A 21582-nucleotide genomic window follows, 5' to 3' on the forward strand; every position below is an offset into this window, starting at 1 on the left:
ATTCATTCTTCTTTCATAAGTGCATTCATTCTTCTTTCATAAGTGCATGGAAACCCCTTGGGTATTGAGCAAGTATGAGCTGTGGACAAACATTCCACTTCGAATTAACACTGTTCTTACTCAATTTCCTATTCAAGTTAATACGTATACTAGCAATTGTGTTCTATCAACGCCAAAACAATTTCATACTTTCTCCAGAATTACCACTGATGATTTGACTGGAAACGGACGTTTGCTTCAGCTTTTCATAATATATGTGTATTATTGATCAAAATATTTAAATCTTCAATATCACAATTACGATAATGGAGAGAATTAGGGGCAGAGAGGAACGAGGTATCATAAATTATTAAATTTACTGCGTGAAATTTGAAAATAAATCTACATTTCTACTATTACATCACCCAAAAAATCTTATTCAAATTTGAGCAAAATACCTGCGGTGCTTTTAAGGACGTTACGAAAGCCATTATCAGTAAAATTCAAATAAGAACCTGCTCATGCTCCTGATTAACCAAGACATGTACGGGAAAACAGTTACCGTACGACATTTTTTTTTCATATTCACCCCAAAATCTAGCCGCAGGAGTGGCTTGCACTGCAGCGTCGTGTAGGAGGATTATATAATGGACAGTGTAGGACTATATAAAGGACAGTATAGGAGGATTATAAAGCGGCTCTCCCGCGTGGCCTGGGGCTACAACTTCCTATACACACACGCTATAAGAACTCCAAGTGTGTGAGCTGGAGACGGGACGAGAAGCGTTTATTGTGGAGAGTGATGCTGTTTGGTAACGCTGTTGTCTGAGCCTGTATGATATTGATCTCGTACTTGAATTTCCTGATCGATGATCTGATGATAATAAATTGATTTCACTGAAACTAATGGGTGCAATAGTAACTACGAGCTTATGTCATGGTTTCGGTATTTTATTAGCATGGAACAAAGGGGTAGCAATGATGAATTATTGACACTTGAAAGCCACATGACTGTAATTGTTTGCTTCGTCAGCTAACGATCAACCAATAGCAGAAATTTTATTTTTCATCCCTCTTTCGATTAAAAGGTATTGATTTAAAAATAGCTTTTTAAATTTTAATGTCTTCCATTACAAAGTCCTCTCGTCTCTTGAAATCTGCAACACGTGATCACGTGGAGTTTATTTCTTCTCAGATATGAACTCCACTTCTCTATCGTAGTATTTCTCTGCCGCGTCAGTAAAAAAGAGTCTCGGCTGGTGCTCAAATTTCTTGCAAGAAGCCCGGTGAAGATTCTCAATAAAATTCGGTCCCACAAAAATACGAGTTTGAATGAAGTCCTGGACCAAAAACAGGCTTTCCTCTCAGACCAAACCGCCGTTGGGTATTTCTGAGCCTCTTCACTTCCCTCAGAAGCTTTTCGGTCAACTTCCTTGCTCCTTACGGACGCTTTCGAAAACGGATGCGCTTTTTCCCGATAATTTTAAAATCAGTAATGAAGGTTTTCACCCACCATTGCTGCTTTTCCGGCCTAAAATTGTGGGACTCGTGCTGTAAGCAGCCGTGTGGGCTTCAAATTTTCATACTTAAATTAAAAGGTACGGGCTACGCATATCGTCATTATGCCGAAAAGAAATCTAACGAATGGCAAAGAAAATTCGCACATTCGTTCATAGCTTGCCAAAATATGATGAGTGAAGAAAAGAATTGCGCGCATTAATTACCATTATTATAATAAAATTATTATCCTAAGTCTCAATCTAAATTATTGAATTTTAGTATGTCCGAATGATTCAAGTTAAAATGGCGTTCATTTGAATAAACGAGCTGTTTTGCAACTTCAAGCTGTAAAAATCTAGATTTTCCTGAGTTTACTAAATGATTGTACTATGCCATTCATCATTTCATGTCTGTGTACTTATCTGGACATAATACAAATTCACATTATATCTACTAAGATATTATCTAAATACGCTTTATACATATATTGCAAAAACAAAATAAGACTGAACTAGAAATGGTGACTTGAGAAAATCGGTCGTTCGTTGTCGGCTGTCTCGCCCGAGGCTCAGAAATCCTCAAAGGAAAATGCGGCTGTGGATGTGGCGGGAAAATATATAGACCTTTCGTGCACAGCTGTAAAAGCCAACAGTGAAGGCAGCCGTCGCGATTTTTCCTTGCGACTGCCTTAGAGGCACGCGAGAAGAGACGACGGGACCTGAGATTAGGTAACGGTTTCGGCTCTTCATTCCTAGAGCAGCAGACTTTGAGCGGGAAACATTTTCCACCGGAAAAGATTTTACCCCCTATTCAATTGTTATAAAATTGAGCGCGTAGGGAAATGGTGGATGAGGCAAGCAGCTAAAGGGGCAACAGGGCAAGAAATTCACGGTCATACGTTGTTACATTTTGATGGACAATCAAAGCGGGAATGAAATTCTTATTTGGGTAATTGTAATTAATGATACATATATGAACCATCTGAGTGAAATGCATTTATTTTATTGAATGTATTGCACAAAGACCACCAAAAATATTCTCATTCATTGTCATCTCAGCATTAAAATAAGAACGCTCGTATATACCTGGATTGATCGTTTGTTTTTTAAGTTAACTCTCACTGCGTCGTGAATGGCATTAGTTCCTATAGAACGATCACAACCATAAAGTACGACGCATGACTGTACTAGACGCACGACTGTGTGAGACGCACGACTGTATGAGACGCGCGACTGTGTGAGACGCACGATTGTGTGAGACGCACGATTGTGTGAGACGCCTGACAGCGTGAGACGCTCGACTGTGTGAGACGCACGACTGTGTGAGACGCACGACTGTGTGAGACGCACGACTGTGTGAGACGCACGACTGTGTGAAACGCACTTGAGACGCACGACTGTGTGAGACGCACGACTGTGTGAGACGCACGACTGTGTGAGACGCACGACTGTGTGAGACGCACGACTGTGTGAGACGCACGACTCTATGAGACTCATGACTGTGTGAGACGCGCGACTGTGTGAGACGCACGACTGTGTGAGACTCATGACTGTGTGAGACGCGCGGTCGATCAGAATTAAGCGATCGTGATTTAGCAGAAGACGATCACTCGTGGAGACCTTGCAAGAGTCTGAGTCTGGTCTCCGGCAATAGTGTCTCAGTAATTAATGTAAGAATGAAACTACCATTAAGACTTGTCTTGCACTCGATGGAAGCATATTTACCAAATTACCTATTTTAATCACAGTGCATTTCAATTTTAATTATAGATATGCCAAATATAGCATTTTGAAGCATCGTGGTTTCTTCAGAAGTCTCTCAATAAAGTTATATCGCTTGGTTTTTGGATAAATTAAAGTTTTGCAACGACGCATTGCCACTTGAGGATCATGCAAAGTTTTTAAAACTGAAGACGTTGTCAACTTGTCAGTAATCGTGAGGATTGGCTAGGTGTGAGAAATGCATGGCGATGCAAGTTAGGTACAGAAGGTTGGTGTGTGTGTGCAATGTAGCTGGATCAGTCAAACTTGAAAAGAAATTGCATTAGTTCAGGCAACAGGACAGGACAGTTCACGTTGTTGGGGCTCTCTGATTTTGAAATCCCTTACAACGTCCTCACGTATTAAAATCACTTGTTTGCTTGTATAAATTCTCTTATAAAGATATGGTGATTTTTTGTGGTATTTTCTTTGCTTTTAAATTCCTGGACGTCCTCACGTGGTATGGATCTGTTATCTGCAGAATGATTTACCCGTGGTAATAGCCAGGTGCCGTAGACTTCATTAACAATTGACTCAGTGACGTATGGACGGGTGTTGACAACACGGCTGAGTCACCCACCACTGAGTGAGTATAATGGCGTTAACAAGAAGAAAGCCAAGGCAGGGAGCAAAACATGTCTGCTGTCTGAAACCGGAGCTCCTCGATCAATGTTGTCGAATTACAAAGGTTGGAGGGCAGTGGCTACGTACCGAGCAAATATAATCAGAATGAGAAGGGGAAATGCTGCTTTTTGAAAACAATGGTGCTATTGTTGGTCTGGAAATTTGAAAATATGGAACTCAGGGGGGATTTCAGTCTCGATTTTTAGACCCTTACGGAGCTAGACTCATGCGAGTTGTTAAATAGGAAAATATAAATTTGAAAAATAATTTGAATGAACAATAATCATTATCCTCAGGTTAGTGGAGGTTCGGGTCAGCACCAAACCAAATTTAATATCTATACAATTTAAGAACGTGTCATTTTTTGTGTTTTAATTTTTATTTTTGATAAAATCCAACATTCATTTATCATTAAATATAGTGTTTATGGTTCTTCTGTTGCTGAAGGTTAAAGAATTTAGTTAAAACCACGTTTGTAACATTGTTGGAAGTTCTCCAGCACCTTCGATTGCAACTCCCATCTCCGGAGTAGCGCTTTTATAGACGCGATGATATCGAAGTTCGAGCCACTTCCTCTCATTGCGCTTATAGCTGTAAACCTGCTGAAGGCAAACAGAATAACAGGCTCTGGAGGAACAGACTACTGAAGGCAAACCCCATACTGAAGACTAAAAGGCTACTGAAGGCTTACAGACTACTGAAAGCCAACAGGCAACTGAAGGCTAACAGGCTACTGAAGGCTTACAGACTACTGGAAGCCATCAGGCTGCTGAAGGCTAACAGGCTACTGAAGGCTTACAGACTACTGGAAGCTAACACGCTACTTAAGGCTAACAGGCTAGGCTACTGAAGGCTAACAGGCTACTAAAGGCTAACAGGCTACTGAAGGCTTACAGACTACTGAAAGCTAACACGCTACTTAAGGCTAACAGGCTACTGAAGGCAAATAGGCAACTGAAGGCAAACAGGCTACTGAAGGCTAACAGTCTACTGAAGGCTAACAGGCTACTAATGGCAAACAGGCTACTTAAGGCTAACAGAGTACCGAAGGCAAACAGGCTACTGAAGGCTAACAGGCTACTGAAGGCAAACAGGCTACTGAAGGCAGACAGGCTAAAGAAGGCTAATAGACTACTGCAGGCTAACAGAGGCTACTGAAGGCTAACAGGCTACTGAAGGCTAACAGGCTACTGAAGGCTAACAGGCTACTGAAGGCTAACAGGCTACTGAAGGCTAACAGGCTACTGAAGGCTAATAGGCTACTGAAGGCAAGTGAAGGATAACAGGCAAGTGAAGGCAAATAGGCTAGTGAAGTCTAATAGGCTAGTGAAGGCTAATAGGTCACTACTATACACATTAGAAAGACAACAATCGCGCGGAACCTTCCTTCAATAATTATCTCAGGACAGTAAGAAAATCAAATCAAAATATCAAAAGTTATCTCGTAGAAAATCTTAATCTTTTAGGTGCCATGCCAGGACAACTTTTTGAGGGGTAAGTCCATCTAGATAATCTTGTTCAAGACATGTTAATGGTTCAAGTTAAATTGAATTCAAAAGTTCGGTATTTTAGCCCGCATGAGTATAGTTCCTGTCTGAAGAACGGAATGACTTCTGTGGTGTCCATGTCTGTGATGAAAAAAGTCGGAGATTTTATTTGAATGCTGGTAAAGTTCATAATTCGTTCGCTGCATAAGTTTAAACATTCTCGATGTTCCCTTGAACATTGTGATACGAAATATAGCAGTAGCGCTACATAAACATATGTCAGCTCTTAAATTTTCGTTTAAGTTTCAGTACAAAAATTTAATGAATTTGAAATTCTTGTGTGATACTTTCTTTATAAGGCGATCATAATGTAAAGAATTAAAAAATATTCATATTGATATTCAAAATTATTATTATTATTTTTATTATAACAAATATAATTTTGTACTGAATAAATAAAAATGCAATATAATTGTTGTAATAACATTATTTGGCAACGCTAAAATTATAACCATTAGTAAAATTAATCCTATGATAATTGTTAGAATTCTAATATTTAATATGAGGATCAACATACGACAATATTTAAATATGAGCTCACCATAAAATTTATTGTTGTCAGTCACCATGTGATTATCTATTTATTCTCAGAACCAATTTACTGGAAGCCATTAAAGAACAAGCTAGTCTAATATGCCTGTATTAATGGCCTGCATCGGTTGATTTATATTCCTTCATCGATACACGGGGTATATTAGTTCACTTTTATATCAACTATTGGAATCCGGGGCTAAAATGTTATCGAGGCCGAGTGTAGCACTAGTCAAAGTAGTATGCAGTTAACCACAGGTTTGCACTAGTCAAAACAACATGTAGTTAACTCCCAGGTTTGCACTAGTCAAAGTAACATGTAGTTAACTCCCAGGTTTGCACTAGTCAAAGAAACATGTAGTTAACTCCCAGGTTTGTAATAGCCAAAGTAACATGTAGTTAACCCCCAGGTTTTCACTGGTCAAAATAATATGTGGTTAACCCCAAGGTTTGCACTAGTCAAAATAACATGTAGTTAACTTCCAGGTTTGCAATAGTCAAAATAATATGTAGTTAACTTCCAGGTTTGCACTAGTCAAAGGGTATGTAGTTAAAATCCAGTGTCGTACTAGTCTGAGTAATATGTAGTTACCTGTAGGCTCGTGGTAATAAGAAAGCTCATTTAAATCCATTTAGGCTTAGTAGGATTCTTTTTAATTATTATCAACACTAATATTACTAACTCCTATTAAAGTCCTTCAGATTAGCACTGATCCACTCACACTGATTTTCAGAATTTTAATATCAACATAGATTGTGTAAAAGAAAATGAAATTTAGATTACTGATTTCTGCTATGACCCTAACAAAAATATAAAGTATATCAGGGACAGACCGACCATCGCTCATGGAATCGTCGGAAATATCGCATTTAAAAGTTAAAATATAAGCAGTGATATATTGCTTTCTTTTCAAATACGACACTAATCTCATGTATGCACGATTGAGTGGCAGAAGAGCATTGCTCCCAAGGGTGTGATTGTTAAAGATTTTATGTTAATATAGATTCCATGAGAATAAGACAATTTGCTGAACAGCAATCTAATTTGCCGATTGCACCGCAATTTCTCAGGCGAAACAAATTTTGTATTATAATTGTATGTCTTCCGTACACTGAATGTTTTCTGAATAATACTCCAGCATGAAGTCGTGGCCTCGAAACAATATAATATAAATTTAAAACCTAGAAAATATACCATAAAAAGCATAACCTAGAAATCATAACATAACACTCCCAATGTAAGTCATTACAACCAAATAATAAATTAGTTAATAAAAAAAAAACGTCCTAGAAAATCTTAGATAATAGATTTACGATCGGGGCACTGACAATGGAAGTAATTCAATCCTCGCGATGTCAGCTGGACTTCCGAGACATGAGCTCCTGAGAAGACTTCTTGTTGGGAAAGATGACTCCCTGGGTGAACAGAAGACTCCTTGGGTAAACAGAGGACTCTTTAAGTGAACAGAAGAGTCCCTGGGTGAACAGAAGACTCCTTGGGTAAACAGAGGACTCTTTAAGTGAACAGAAGAGTCCCTGGGTGAACGGAAGACTCCCAGGGTGAACATAAGACTCCCCGGCTGAACAGGAGACTCCCTGACAGGGTGAACACGAGACTAGAACACGAGACTACTTGGGTGAATAGAAGCTAGACTAACCTGATGAACAGGAGACTCAGTGTTTAAGCAGAAGGTTCACTGGTTGCCCAGAAGGTTCTCTTTATAAACAAAAGACTGCCTGTGCGAGCAGAAGATTCCTTGGTGGTACAGGAGAGTCCTAGGGTGAACAGAAGGCTTGTTGGATGAAAAGAAGATGACTTCCTGGCTGTACAGAAACCTCCCTAATTTGTGAACTAAAACTCCCTGGGCTAAGAGAGAAGTCCTTGTGTGAACAAAAGACATTGGATTTTATCGAAGACTCCTTGTGTGAACATTGACACCCTGGTTCAACTGGAGACTTCCCTTTTAGCCGGAAGACTTTGACGAAGCCAAGAAGACTCCCTGGATGAGCAGAAGACTCTCTTGGCGAATCAAGGACTTTTTGGATGAGCAGAAGACTACTTAGGTAACCAGAAAACTTTTTGCTGAACAGAAGACGATTTCCTAGGTGAATAGTAGACCCTTTGTGCGAATAAAAGACTCCCTTGGTGAGCAGTAGATTCCCTGTGCATACAAAAGACTCCAGGGTGAACAGAAGATTGCCTGGTTGAACAGGAGATTTCTTGGGTTACCAAAAGTCTCCCTAGGTAAACAAAAGACTCCCCTGATTAACCAATAAGCCTCCTGGGTGAACAGATGTAGAATCCCGGGGTAAATAATTACTCCCTGAGTGAACAGCTCGAACCCCGTCCATTTCCCCGCGGGGCTCATTACCCTCCCACTGTAATTGGATCATCAGTCGGTGTTTGCGCCGGAGCTACGCAAACGACGATGCCAGTTGTTTGGCGGCTGTTCTAAAAGTCAATTCTGCTCCAGCGATGAAATTTTTCAGCAGGATGAAGGGATGAAATCTTCCATCTTCCTATCAATTCAGTTTTTATTTTTTCAAATTTTAGGTTCAAATTAGGTCATCTTGTGTTCCAGGTTCTAGGTTTGAATTAGGTCATTCTGTGTTCTAGGGTTCAAGGTGCGAAAAAGGTCATCCTGTGTTCTAAGGTCTAGGTCTGAATTAGGTCATCCTGTATTACGGGTTCAAAGTCTGAACTAGGTCATCATCTTTTCCAGGTTCTAGGTTTAAATTAGGTCGCCCTGTGCTCATGGGTCTCGGTTTAAAATAAGTAATCATGTGTTCTAGGTTCTAAGTTTGTGTGTTCCAGGTTATCGCGTCTTCAAGGCATATCGTAATTTCCTGGAGGGCGGTTAAACGATTATTTTGAGGCATGTTTGGTCGTCAGGAGTTTCAAATTTCCGAAAATTCACACAAAATTGATATTTTTAAAGTCATTTTTCGATACATCAATTGAAAATTTGTGCTTCCAAATTACTTAATTAACTTTTAGCAACTCACTTCACAAATAGGCTGAAAATTTTGATAATGATCGGCTGATGTATTCAAGATTTAAAATTTTTCAAAATCTGACACAAGAGCTCCAAACTTGCGATGTTCTCAGCTCGGCCAGAGGCCTCGAGACTTCCTCGGGATAATTTGCAAAGAAAACATCATGCCTGATTTTCCGTGCTTGTTAGCTAACATTGACTGGGTAGTTTAGAAGTTAAACAGATTTTAGAGCGAAACTATAAAGTGGATTGCACGTCCAAAATGTGTTTGAATGACGGAAATGGAGCAATCAGGAAATTAAAAGTCTACGGAAATTGAACCTAGTATTCAACTTACTGTATTCGAGAAGTCTTCCTCGTGATATAAATTCTGGTATCAATGTATTTATAGGTAACAATAGTAAAAAAGTGATACAAAATAGTATAGACGGCTAAAATAAGTAAGTTACGTAAACATGAATTCAATTCAGAAGAAAAAAACTACGATTATATCTTAGAGCTTCAGAATTAGATTCCATTTGAGACCAGAATTATTGAAGACCAGATTCCAAAATTAGATACCATTGTTACTGCAATTAAATTTGCCTATAAATAGATTAAATTCAATGAATAGCAATTTATTTCGGGGTTAACCCCCATTGATCCCAATTTTTCAATTTTAAAAGTGCATGGCATTTCTGAACTAATCTATGGCATTCAAATTTAACTATATTCACTCGTGTGCAAGTAAATATGGACATATTATAACGGCAGAAGCATTCGTAGCGACATCACACAGGACAAATCATTCATAATTAATAAGAGATTTACGCGTATGACACATTTTCCAACTGAAGTCCAAGTTTCTATTCCTGATTGTTTCGTATACTTCTTTCATATATTCATTAATAGTAGCGTATTGCTTATATTACAGATCGTTAGTACGCTCAAAAGACAAATACTTATATTATTATGAGATTTCTTTATGCATCTGGATTTAACATGTCGTCATGCAGATATATTCCACTTTGCTTCAACATGGTTAGTTAACCATGACGATGTTAGGCAAGCGTCCAAAAATATATTGCGCTTGTGATGGAGTTTTTTGCCCCTGAAAGTTTAGTTTTCGCTAAAGATTCACGAATAATTGCTTAATTGCTGCAAGTTTCGGCAACTAACGAGTTACTTGTCTTTCAGATAACTCCGGGACTTACGTAACGACGTTATTCAAAGTGGACTCGGGATTGATGCTTCCTCAACTAGAATCTGCAAAGTTAGCTGGAAAATTGCTATTAAAAAAATCCTTCAAATGCTTGGTCCATAAAAAGAGGTCATATACCTGCTGGAATGCAATGATGAGGATTTTGATAATATTGGTGTGAAAACTTACGAAACGAAGCCAAAAGAAGAAAATATATTTCACGTGAGTCCTTTTTAGCGCATTTTCTCATTTGTGACAAAAAGGCACTATTGTGCTCGCCATGTCCGTCTGTCCGTCCGTCTGTCCGTCTATCTGTCCGTCCGTGACTTCATATTTTCGTCGACGAGAAAATGCGCTCTCTGTCACTCACTGCAATAAGTACTAAGTTATATTTTTTTTGGATGTGCTTCTGAAAATTTCGCGTCATGGCTCATTCTTCACTAAACATCTTATAATCAAACTAAGTCTGAGTCTGATTTATCAGTCAAACAATATTATCAGACTCATATATATCAAACACGTTGACCATCTTAACTTCATCCACGTCTGACTTTGATACACTTTTTTAGTTCCGCATATTTCCAGCAGTTGGACTGACAATCAAAATAAAAGAGTACGTGTCGAAATTACTTCAGGAAGTTTGTCCAAAACTATCAGAGGTGCGATGGAGAATTTTAGACTCAGATTGAATTTTGTAGGAAAACATTTTTAGTTTCTTTTGTTGATGATTCTGGTAGAATGAAATTTTGCTCTCTCGCGAAGTATTCCAAAAAGAAGACATTTGTCTAGGTTTTGGCGCGTCTGTCTGGAGGCTCTTTTTAGACGAAGATGTGAGGAAAAATTCACGATCGTAATATTCTTAATTAATTCGCTGTTAACAGCTCAGAGAAATCCTCAACAGGGGCACACAATTCATAACATGAAGCTTTCTCACAATTTCACAACATGACGATTTTGCAGTTCATTTTTCTGCTCATCACAACCTTCTAGGATGGCTAATCAAAGAAACAAAATATATATTCAATGTTGATAAATTCACTCAACTGATGGTTATAATTCAATTCATTTTATCAGCACATTTTCTATGTAGATATAACATTTTATTCTCCTTTTCAACTCCAGCATCCTGGTCTGTGCAAGACGAAGCAATCGTCACGTCAATGTTTTTTACTTGTACCTTTACCTCTACTTTATTTTTATCTCAATGAAACTTAAATATATATCATTTTCGCTGAACTTTATTTATCTAATATATACTATTATATAAGTCTATAACTGACCTGTATAATGTTTAGCCATGCGAAATCTAACTGAATAATTTATTCTCATGAGTATAAAACATAACAACGAATTGCCTACAGAAATTTTGAAGAACAAATTACGGGAAATCATTCTACATATGTTTGATAATTTCAACAGTATCGCTGCTAATTCGGTTTGAAAATTAAAATCATGCCTCGAATGCTTCTAATTTGAGTCACGTAGGATGCTGGCAAATGTTAAGTTAAAATATATAAATTTTGCCTTTCTAATTATCATTCATTGAATTATTACCAATGTAGAGCTAAACTTTTCTTTCAATCACATTGATAAAAACTCCCCGTTTTCAAATATCTCTTGATTAAATTTTTAATATATAGAACATGTATGAGTTGAACATTATTGTTTTAATTTATGAATAAAAATAATGCTTTTCAAAACCTTTGCGTAAAATTCACATTCGAATGTTGGGCAGCAAGGGAAGTCCTAATTGAGTTTTGTTACCAATAATACTACATTAATTTTAGGCTTTATTGAAGTTCGAAAAAAAATTAAAAATGGGAGAACGCCTTTTAGATTCATTTAGGTTAAAAATATAAAATATTGTAATTCATGACATGATTAGAATAGTCTATGCAGCCTGCGATCGTCTCCCCAGATCATCCTCGCCTGTCCTCCATGCCAGCCTGCTGTCGCCTGCCATAAACATCCTCGCCTGTCCTCCATGCCAGCCTGCGATCGCCTGCCATAACCATCCTCGCCTGTCCTCCATGCCAGCCTGCGATCGCCTGCCCAGATCATCCTCGCCTGTCCTCCATGCCAGCCTGCGATCGCCTGCCATAACCATCCTCGCCTGTCCTCCATGCCAGCCTGCGATCGCCTGCCAGAACCATCCTCGCCTGTCCTCCATGCCAGCCTGCGGTCGCCTGCCCAGATCATCCTCGCCTGTCCTCCATGCCAGCCTGCGGTCGCCTGCCATAACCATCCTCGCCTGTCCTCCATGCCAGCCTGCGGTCGCCTGCCATAACCATCCTCGCCTGTCCTCCATCCCAACCTGCAATCGCCTGCCCAGATCATACTCGCCTGTCCTCCATGCCAGCAGTCTCCCTGCTCGCCATGAGGCGCACGACGTCACATTTTCCTGGCCTAACTTTAGGCCTAAATTTTGTGCCACATATTTCAGGGACTTCGAAGTTGAATTCTTGCAGAGATGCAATTCAATTACCCTGCTATAGGAGACACTGTCGTTCGTCGGCAACGTCGGCGCTTGTAATTACAAAATCGAAATTTTTTTTAGTAAAATCAGGCCCAGTCTTCGTTAGCCCTACAACGGCTGCTCATGAGTCGTCTCTGTTATTTACGGCAAACGACGCGACGTCGCTTACGGCATCACGACGTTGACATGATGTTGTTTACAGCATCACGACTTTAATGCGATTCTACCATTTTGTGGCGGTCACAACAACGTTGTTTACGGCGTCACGACGGTGACACGATGTCGTTTACGTCATCACGACGTTAACGTTACGTCGTTAACGCTACATCATGACGTTAACGTGATATCGTTTACGGCAGCACGGCGGTGGCATCACAAAATTTAGCATTGAAAAGCTTGAAGCAGAGCGCACTAATTTGCATATTAATTTGCATATAATTTGTATATAATTTGCATATAAATACACAAAATAAATGCAGCGAATTGATTTACCTGAAACAATATATAGCTAAATTATGCAAGAATGTTTTACCACAATAACAGCAGACATAAATGAATTTTTCATGTCAAATGACAGCCTTACTAGGCAGTAGAATTGCCCGTATGGCAGTACCGATTTAAATAATAGTGTTGAGATGAAAAATAGCTGCGCCAGGTTAGTGAACAGCCACAAATAACCGAAATAACAGAATAAATACGTTAAATCCATGGTGAGTCAGCAATATGTTCCAAAAATAACTCACAACACCAACTCGGTTAAATTAAATTAAATTCAATGATAAATTTTCTATTTGCAAATCGTATAAAAGTTTTTGTTGAGGTTGAAATTTAAATTGTTTCGTGTTCGAAATCAATGCCTGGCAAAATTTTTCTGAAAAACTATAATAATATTGCGATTTCAATACATTTAATTTTTCTAACAGAAGTTCAAGCAATAAACAGTGACCCTCAATCTTGAAAAATACAGGTTAAATGTTTTCCGGGACGACTTACTAGCAAGCTTTGCATCACATTCCAGGCAGTCAACCGCGGGCATTTTTCAGGGAAGGCGCAATTTCTGGTCAGCTTTCGTTGTCTGGCTGGTCATATTTCACCTCGGAAATTTGCGGAGTTTTAATCGGACTGAAATTCCTGCGGCGGCGGATCGAGCACAGCGGCGCGATATGTGAGAGCTCAGCGCCAAATTAACGATAAAGTCTTTGCAATTAAATGGAACCTTGAAGGCACCACAAGAAACGACTTGAATTAAATGCAATGCTATTTTAATCGGGCTTGCTGTGATGCATAACAAGATCTAACTTCACAACAAACGACTGCAGATACAAACAAATTTAGCGTTCAACATAAATTAGCGTGAAATTCTGTAAATTTTTGTGTTTGAAAGTAAAATTACGCTATTAAGTTTACACTCAAAGTTTAATTATTCAAGGTTTACTTGACCACCCAGGGGCCTTAGACCTCATGACCCATGACAAACTAATTGTAACAGACGTAAAATAACTGCAAACTGACAACCCCCGAGAGCTGTTTTTTCCGTGCCGAACATCCAATTTATTAAAAGCAAACTCGTGGTGAGACCTTATCTCTGGCGCTAATGAGGTTTGGTGTGTCAACCCCTGCAACTTCGTCAAAAGTTTTGGGGAAAATGCCACGAGGGAGTTGGACCTTAAGTTGAAAGAGAACAACGTGGAATAGAAATCTTTATAAAAAACTAGACTTTAAATAAAAGAATCAAACAGTGGCCACAAAATGTAAGTTTTTTGTTGTTGTGTCTCAAGAAACTGTGCTTTGGCGGCTGACCCATCATTAGCACCCTAGCATGAAATACATGTTTTCTGAGATATATAGTGAATCCAATCAACGTAAAGGCCGTAAATACAATGAAATGTTTCGATTCTGTTAAAAATAGGAAGAGTAATTATCCGAATTAATTGTTGAACATTTATTTTCGTACATTCCGACAAATGTATAAAATTCTTATTTATTCTCTGTATGCATTTTAACGAAAAATTTTTTAAATTTATTTATATTAGACAAACGATAAACATCAATACATTTTCATGAATCATGCAAGAAACTTAGGATCATTTAAATTAGATATCTACATCCACTGTCAAATATTTCGTTTCGTATGGCAGCGTTCTCTCTTCGAAAGAGCTTATTAAAAACGACGCATGCGCAATTATTATTACGCTGCTATGATACATTTAATGTTAAAAATATGCTGAATGTTATACAGCAACGTTCCTGATCAGAACAACAGCCGTATAACCTCACATGTATTACTATAACCGTTATGAGCTCAAATTATGTATTACTATTACAGTTATGAGCTCAAATTATGTATTACTATTACAGTTATGAGCTCAAATTAGGGAGTCACACGAAACTGGGCGTGTTAAAAAATAACACTAGATTATCACAATAATCACAATACTCAGGAACGACAAAAAACATTGCGGTCAATTGAATATAAATAACAAGATAGCATCTCCTGTAACTCCCCAAGCTGTGGCCCAGTGCTTACAGAGCAGGGGCCATACTTTCAAAACTCGCTAAGTGAACGTAAGTACTTACGCTCTATTTTCTTGTCTATGATTGGTGGATTTTGCTTGAAAGGCCGTCAATGATTGGCGGATGAACTTACGATCTCTTAACTTTTTTTGAAAGTATATAGGCCCAGAGTTATAGGATTGGAGAGGTGCGGGTTCGATCCCGGCTCTGTGCGCCAGTTTCTGGTCAGAATCGGCGATGAGGTCGGGCCGTTAAGTTAAGTAAAAGTGTGAAGCAGTGAGTTGCGTGTTTGAGATCGCAACAAGCTGTAAATATTCTGTGATGTTAAAAATTGGCGACAGTCCTACGGCGCAATAAACGCTGAAACTGCTATTATTATTGTAACCACGGGCAGGAATTTTTGACAAATGTGATTCGATTTCACTCTGGCCTCAATTGAAAAATGTACGACAACATGGGTGCTGTCACATTGCAGTAGAGTTGATTTTAAACTTTATGAACGCAGAGAAAAATTCCACTGAAGTGAAAACCGTCTCCTAAAGCCGAATAAATTTCGAGAGTAATAGCGCACTTTCGCATTTCCAGAGCTTGGACAAGTCAAAATGGTTTTAAGTAGATAAAAATGGTATTCTACCGGCGAAAATGCGGTGTCTCCATAAAATATTCAGAATGATTCTGAGAGGAGAGAAAAAATTTTTCTAGTCGCAGCTACAACAGGGAATCGAAAATGAGGCATTTGGTGTTCGAACTTTAAAAGTGGCAACTGATAATCCAAAGCGGGAATTAAAGCGACCCAATTTAAACAACAAGCAATGAACCATAAGCCCCTTAATTAAAATTGTAATGACGGAACCACTGGCTCCGAGTTATTGGTCATTTGATGCTGGTTTGTGCTCTAATTTTATTTATAGAATTTTGCTGTTAAATAAATAGATGAGAAATCGAATATTTAACGATTTTATAGCGTTAAAAATCTCCCAAAACGTAGAACCAAAATATTCTGAACGAAAGATAACACGCATGGAAGAGTGGCTAAAGAGTGATGGGTCCACAAAGCAAGATCAGAAAAGCATTTTAAGGAATTGTAGCCAGGACCGTCAAAGCAAATGATTGAGCGAGGAAGTTTGACCGCAAGTTCAACAGGACACGAAAACCAGAAATAGGAGCTGAAAATTTCTCTTCAAATCCAACCGTCATTTTTGGCTTCTTTTAAATGTCTTTTATTATCTGGGTAGTCGGGAAACGAAAAGATCTTGGCTAAGAAAATCATTAAAATAATAAAGCACTCGGAGACGGAGTTCCCGAATTGACAGCTCACCAAAGTTGAAAGTTCAGAGGAAAGCTTTCCCAAAACATGTAATAAATCATTGAGCAAAATTGTGAAAAACTCAGCACTTGCAGGGACCGATATTTTTCACGAACAGCAATAGACAAACTAAAAAACTTTCGAAAACATTGCTGAATTTTTCAAGTGCTGACTAGATGATCCGAGGATTGTTCTTTCTTGTCATATCTGGTCAAGATAGAAGATCCCTCCACAGCTTTCCCTCTTTTGCTAGCTTCCGTCAATGGTTGCGAGCTCTCCAGTGTATTGCAAGAGTTTGAAAACATCGGAGGAGGTGAGCAGAATGTTTCATTTTGTGAGCATGCTCCATCAGCGCAGTCAAAAGTTTCTTTTTGTGGTGCAATGGACGGATGGCAAGACAGAGGGGATCCTGGGAAAGCTGATTGTTCGACTTGTTGATTCGAGGGAATTTGCACAACGTCAGATGCATAGCCAGAATTGGGATGCAGTCGTAAGATTTGATGCACTTGTGAGCCTTCGTTATTGGGGCTCCCCACTCTGATGGAAAGGAAATTACTATCCATGCGCCTTGGCAACGTTCTATCGATTCGTACGCTTTCAGGTCTCACGGTGCACTCGCTCGAAGTCGTGGAAGAGGGAGAAGGAGAATATGAAATACAAGATGTTTCATCTGGGGTCGGAGAACCTAAGTTACTGGCTCTCATGTCATACGAATCTTTATTAGCATTTCTATGCATCGGTGGACGCATGATGTGTTGATGAAGGTGGCGCATTGGTTGTCGTGAATTTCGTGGAGCGAAATTCGAATCCCTCGTCGTTTTTTCGACTGTTCCATTACCCGACTCGCCACCTCTGCTCATTTGATGAGCGGATGCTCGGGACATGCAACCTCCTGCATGCATCGATACAGACGGAAATGAACTTCCCGTTTCGCTTGTTGGAATTACTTTAGGTAATTTTAGGGGCGACATGTAGGTGATGGTCCCGTCGAGGCGGTGCAGGCTGTGGAGGCTGGCATGTGTTTTGGTGTTGCAAACAAGGGGCGAGAAGTCGTGGTCGAGAGGCAGTTGGTAGAAACGCTCGCGATGAGTTTTGTTCAGGCTCTGACGGGCAGAAGGTTTTCATAATAAAAATTATTTCCGTGTGGCATTCGTGCGAGTTTAATTTTTTTGTCACATTTAGAATATCATTTTATTATAACCCGTGAATTTATTAGAATTTTTTCGTAATTTCGTATAATTATCTCAGCCATGATCTAATAATTGTATAGGTGCTGGCTAAATCATTACGTTGGTGAACGATACGCATTGCCATGTGTTAGAAGGATCGAGATCTTCTGGCAAAACGTTGTAGTTCAACTACTATAGTTTATTGCTACAAACACGATGCACTAATCATAAATTAATTCAAAGAATGATGTATTTCCTTACTTTATGGAGATTCCTAAAGAAACAGCTTCACTCAAAGCATCCGCTATATTACAACGTTACTTTCATGTTTTTGTAGCGCCTTAACCTAAGAAACAATCATGACCCATCTGAACGCACCTGACTAATCTCACTCTGTATTTAAACCCACCTTATCTTCAATTAAATTAATTAATTATTTAATATAATAATTAATTCATATATAATAATTAGTTAGATTAATTAATTATTAACTTTCAATACAGGATTTTAATATAAATTTTCCCCTCGCCACGCATATCGAATGCATTCCGCCCTCACCGATCGCGGTAGGGAAGCTGTTCGGTGCAGCACCGCGGACGTCATTTCCGGACCAGCGCCGGCGAGGGCATTTCTGCCTGCACGCCCCGGCACATCTCTCCCATCCGCACCGCGGCCCGTAGAGTCCATTAATGACAGTTGATTGAAAGTTAAGTTGCCGCCAGCTGGCATCGCCTTCACCGTAATGGCCTCTGTGAAATGTAGCAGAGATATTTGACAGTAAATGTAAATATTTATACGGTTGTTAAGAAATTTTTTTACATATTTGGGCAGAGAGATATTTGTGTGTATCACCGTAATGCTATGATTGACGGTACACAAATGTGTATCAGAGCTATTTGATGGCATTATATCACGGCCCCAATGATCATGATATAAAAATGATTCTGTGTGCCCTTCTGAATGCATCTCGTTATCACCACAAATAAGAATGGGAAGTTGAAGTGGGTTCTCTGTTCACATTTATTTATGATTACAATTAACGTTGGGGTAAGGAAACACGAGTTATTCTCATGCATCTGGTTATGTCTCAAGTAAATATTATTTATCCGGCATTCGTTTCTCTCAATGAAGTACAACAAAATGGAAACAAATTTTTTAAGCGTGCAATTTTTACGGAATAGTTATCATGCGGAAGTTTATTTGCTAGACGTGTTTATCACAGTCAAAGGTTGAAGAAAAATGAAGTAATTAAGTATCATGTATAAAGTTGTGTAACTATAGAAGCTTTTGAAAAACACCTCTGCCATATAGTATTGATAGCATAATATAATATTTAATAAAATTGACATATTTACATAGCCACGTGATACAGAAGTAAGTTCCAATATACGAAACAAAGATACATGAATAATTCAACGATTAGAAGTTATTATAAGTTATATGAATATTAATTTAAATTTTAAGAAATCTCAGAATTCATCTTCAAGATCTCACCGCTGCAGTATGGGATGAGATCAGGACTCGAACCACCGGTATCCAGGAAGGTTGTAAAGGAAGCCTCCATTTGATTGGACTGAGCATCACCAACATCACGATCGTCGTGGGCTTTTGTGCATTTTTTTGGTCGTGCTGAAGAACGTCGTGCTCTGATAACCAGCACGATCACCACACACGACAGTGTGAGAGAAGCCAGGGCTCCGATCATGACAGCAATTATAGGTCCAATGGGCAGACGATTTTTGTCTTTCTGGGCCACTGAAATCGTAGGGTGAAAAATTGTAAATTAGGCCTGCGTGTCCTTGAATGGCGATGAGTATTTTTATTTGAAACAAGTGGACTGCTCTTGGTAACAGAGTTGGCATCAGAAGACCGTATTGTGTTTATATTTAATTAAAAGAAATATACTCCAATAAAATATTTTACAATTGAAGGAATATTCTAAAGAACATCACTACTATAGAATAATGACATGAGATTCTGTGAGGTTCCTTCGTGTACTTGGAATTTTTGTACATGTTGCAACTTTTTTAATTCGTTATTGATTTCAGTATTTGATACAGTTATTTCTGGCCTATAAACGAGTATTACGAATATTAAAGATGTTATAACTTTTTCTAGTTACCAATCAAAGAGTTCAATTATTTTACGTCTTTTATTACAGAAATAAGCTAAGGAAAACTTACAGAATAGGAACTGGCTGGAATTAATAAATTAAAAGATTCAAATTCAAGAAACTAAATTTTAAAAGATAATATTCCAATAAAATTATTCATGCAGAAAACGTCGATAACAAACTGACGATGAAACTAAGAAAACACAATTTTATTTGCTATAGAATTCACGAGCAAAGAAGAGATAAAGAATATAATTTTATATTTTTAGGCATCATATTATCTATTATATTATTGCAAATATGTTTCAGAGACCAGATCCTTCAGCTGGACTGTCTGCTTTCACGTCGAACGGTGGTACGTTCCGATGTTTGGAAGCGATTTTGAAATTTAAACGGCAACTCTCGGTGCTTTAGAATTCAGGATCCCAGAGTCATTCAATATTTTAAATTAGAAATTTAGTATAGACAGCGCCTTTGGTACTCGTGTGCTCTGCATTATTAATATATATGTTTTTATATTCCTCTTTATTTGTAATCCATGATTTAGGCAAGGATTTTACCTTGGTCCGTTATGTCGACTACGTTTCCTTCCTCCTAAAAAAACTGTAGCAGAAGTGTCATTCTCATAATGTAAGTGAGTTAATAAAGTTATGTAATCAAATTATACATCGGAAATAATGAAATATTTATTAGAAAAATCTCACCCCCCGGGAATAGTGTAATCAAATTATACATATGAAAAACTCAGACATTTATTATGAAAATCTCACCTCCCGGACTGGTCCGTTCTTGCGCCTTGTCCTCGAGCGTCTCTAGCGCGACCCTCAAGGGTGCACTATGACCCCTCGCATTCACTGCAGCAATCGTTAACACGTAAGCCTGACCAGGGTTCAGTCCCGTGACCGTAAACTCTGCCTTAGGTGAGCTCGAAGTGTTCGCTAGAACGCGCGGTGATGTCCCGTTAGAGTTGTTCGCGGAACTTGCAGGCACTGAGAGAGCGTCCTGGCTTACGGAAAGCGTGAAAGTTTGTGGCAGTCCGCCATCCCAGCCCGTCTGGCAGCGCACCGTAGCTGACGTTCGGCCAACGTCAGACAGAGTGCAGTTCTGCACTGGGTCTGGAGGAGCTGACAAGGGAATTAAAAAAAGGCTGTGAGAAGACATGAATGTAAAATTTACCAATGTGTAAAAATTTCGAGGAACAAATCATCATATAAAATTAATCTGCTTGCAAGAGACGTTATGGAGACTCACAAATGACGTCAAAATAGGCCGTAAATACTTACAAGAATGCACGACGTGGAAGACGCAAGGCGTTCGCTGCTCGCCAACGATGTTGGAGGCCCAGCATAGCAGGGAACCAAAATCCACTTTGGAGCGCGGCGTGTAAAGAACATTACGCAAGTCCCCTCCCACCGCCTCCATCTTCCCCGAATCGATGCTTACGACTTCAGTGGTTGTATTAAACGCCCATCTATAAAAATAATAAATATTTCACTTAAGTTTTGCACAACACATTTGATCACATGAACGTTTTGGTGACTGACATAAGGTTACGTAAGCCGCCATCAATGTTAATCGTATCAAAATCTAGATAATTTGTAAAACCTTCAAAAAAGGGTTAATCTTTTGCTTATAGACGCTTTAATCATCATTAGTGCTACGCTTATATAAAAAGCATGCATGAGTTACCGTCATTAGACAAAGGTACAACACCCGAATGTATGGAAAGAAGGTCTTTGATCAGACACTATAGTCACAGAACTGAATGGATGAGATTTTTGCAATTTTATGTTCGCAACGTCGACCAGATGGAAAATTAATTCTGTCATCGAGAGACTTCAAGACCATCTGCTTGCGTGAGAAAGAGAGAGATCTAATCTTCGGTTC

General features: G+C 38.9%; 1 protein-coding gene across 1 annotated transcript; it reads right to left on the reverse strand.

Moving 5' to 3' along the window:
• Window positions 1-15222: 15222 nt before the first annotated feature.
• LOC108676655 lies at window positions 15223-21148 on the reverse strand. Its single transcript, XM_018164770.2, has 5 exons — window positions 20979-21148; window positions 20466-20819; window positions 19077-19337; window positions 18141-18331; window positions 15223-17516 (listed from the first exon to the last, which is right to left on the reverse strand). Exons 1-5 carry the CDS (start codon window positions 21115-21117, stop codon window positions 16575-16577), a joined length of 1887 nt encoding a protein of 628 aa, XP_018020259.1. The 5' UTR covers window positions 21118-21148; the 3' UTR covers window positions 15223-16574.
• Window positions 21149-21582: the final 434 nt, after the last annotated feature.

The sequence above is a fragment of the Hyalella azteca genome, unplaced genomic scaffold (genome assembly GCF_000764305.2).
Source record: "Hyalella azteca isolate HAZT.00-mixed unplaced genomic scaffold, Hazt_2.0.2 contig15697, whole genome shotgun sequence".
NCBI classification, from domain to species: domain Eukaryota; kingdom Metazoa; phylum Arthropoda; class Malacostraca; order Amphipoda; family Hyalellidae; genus Hyalella; species Hyalella azteca.

Coding starts and splice junctions, on each gene's coding strand:
- LOC108676655 (XM_018164770.2), bottom strand. CDS start 21,117: ATGGAGGCGGTGGGAGGGGACTTGCGTAATGTTCTTTACACGCCGCGC. Junction 20,820..20,978: donor CTTCCACGTCGTGCATTCTT/GTAAGTATTTAC, acceptor TTCCCTTGTCAG/CTCCTCCAGACCCAGTGCAG. Junction 17,517..18,140: donor CAGCTTCCCTACCGCGATCG/GTGAGGGCGGAA, acceptor TCTGCCCGTCAG/AGCCTGAACAAAACTCATCG.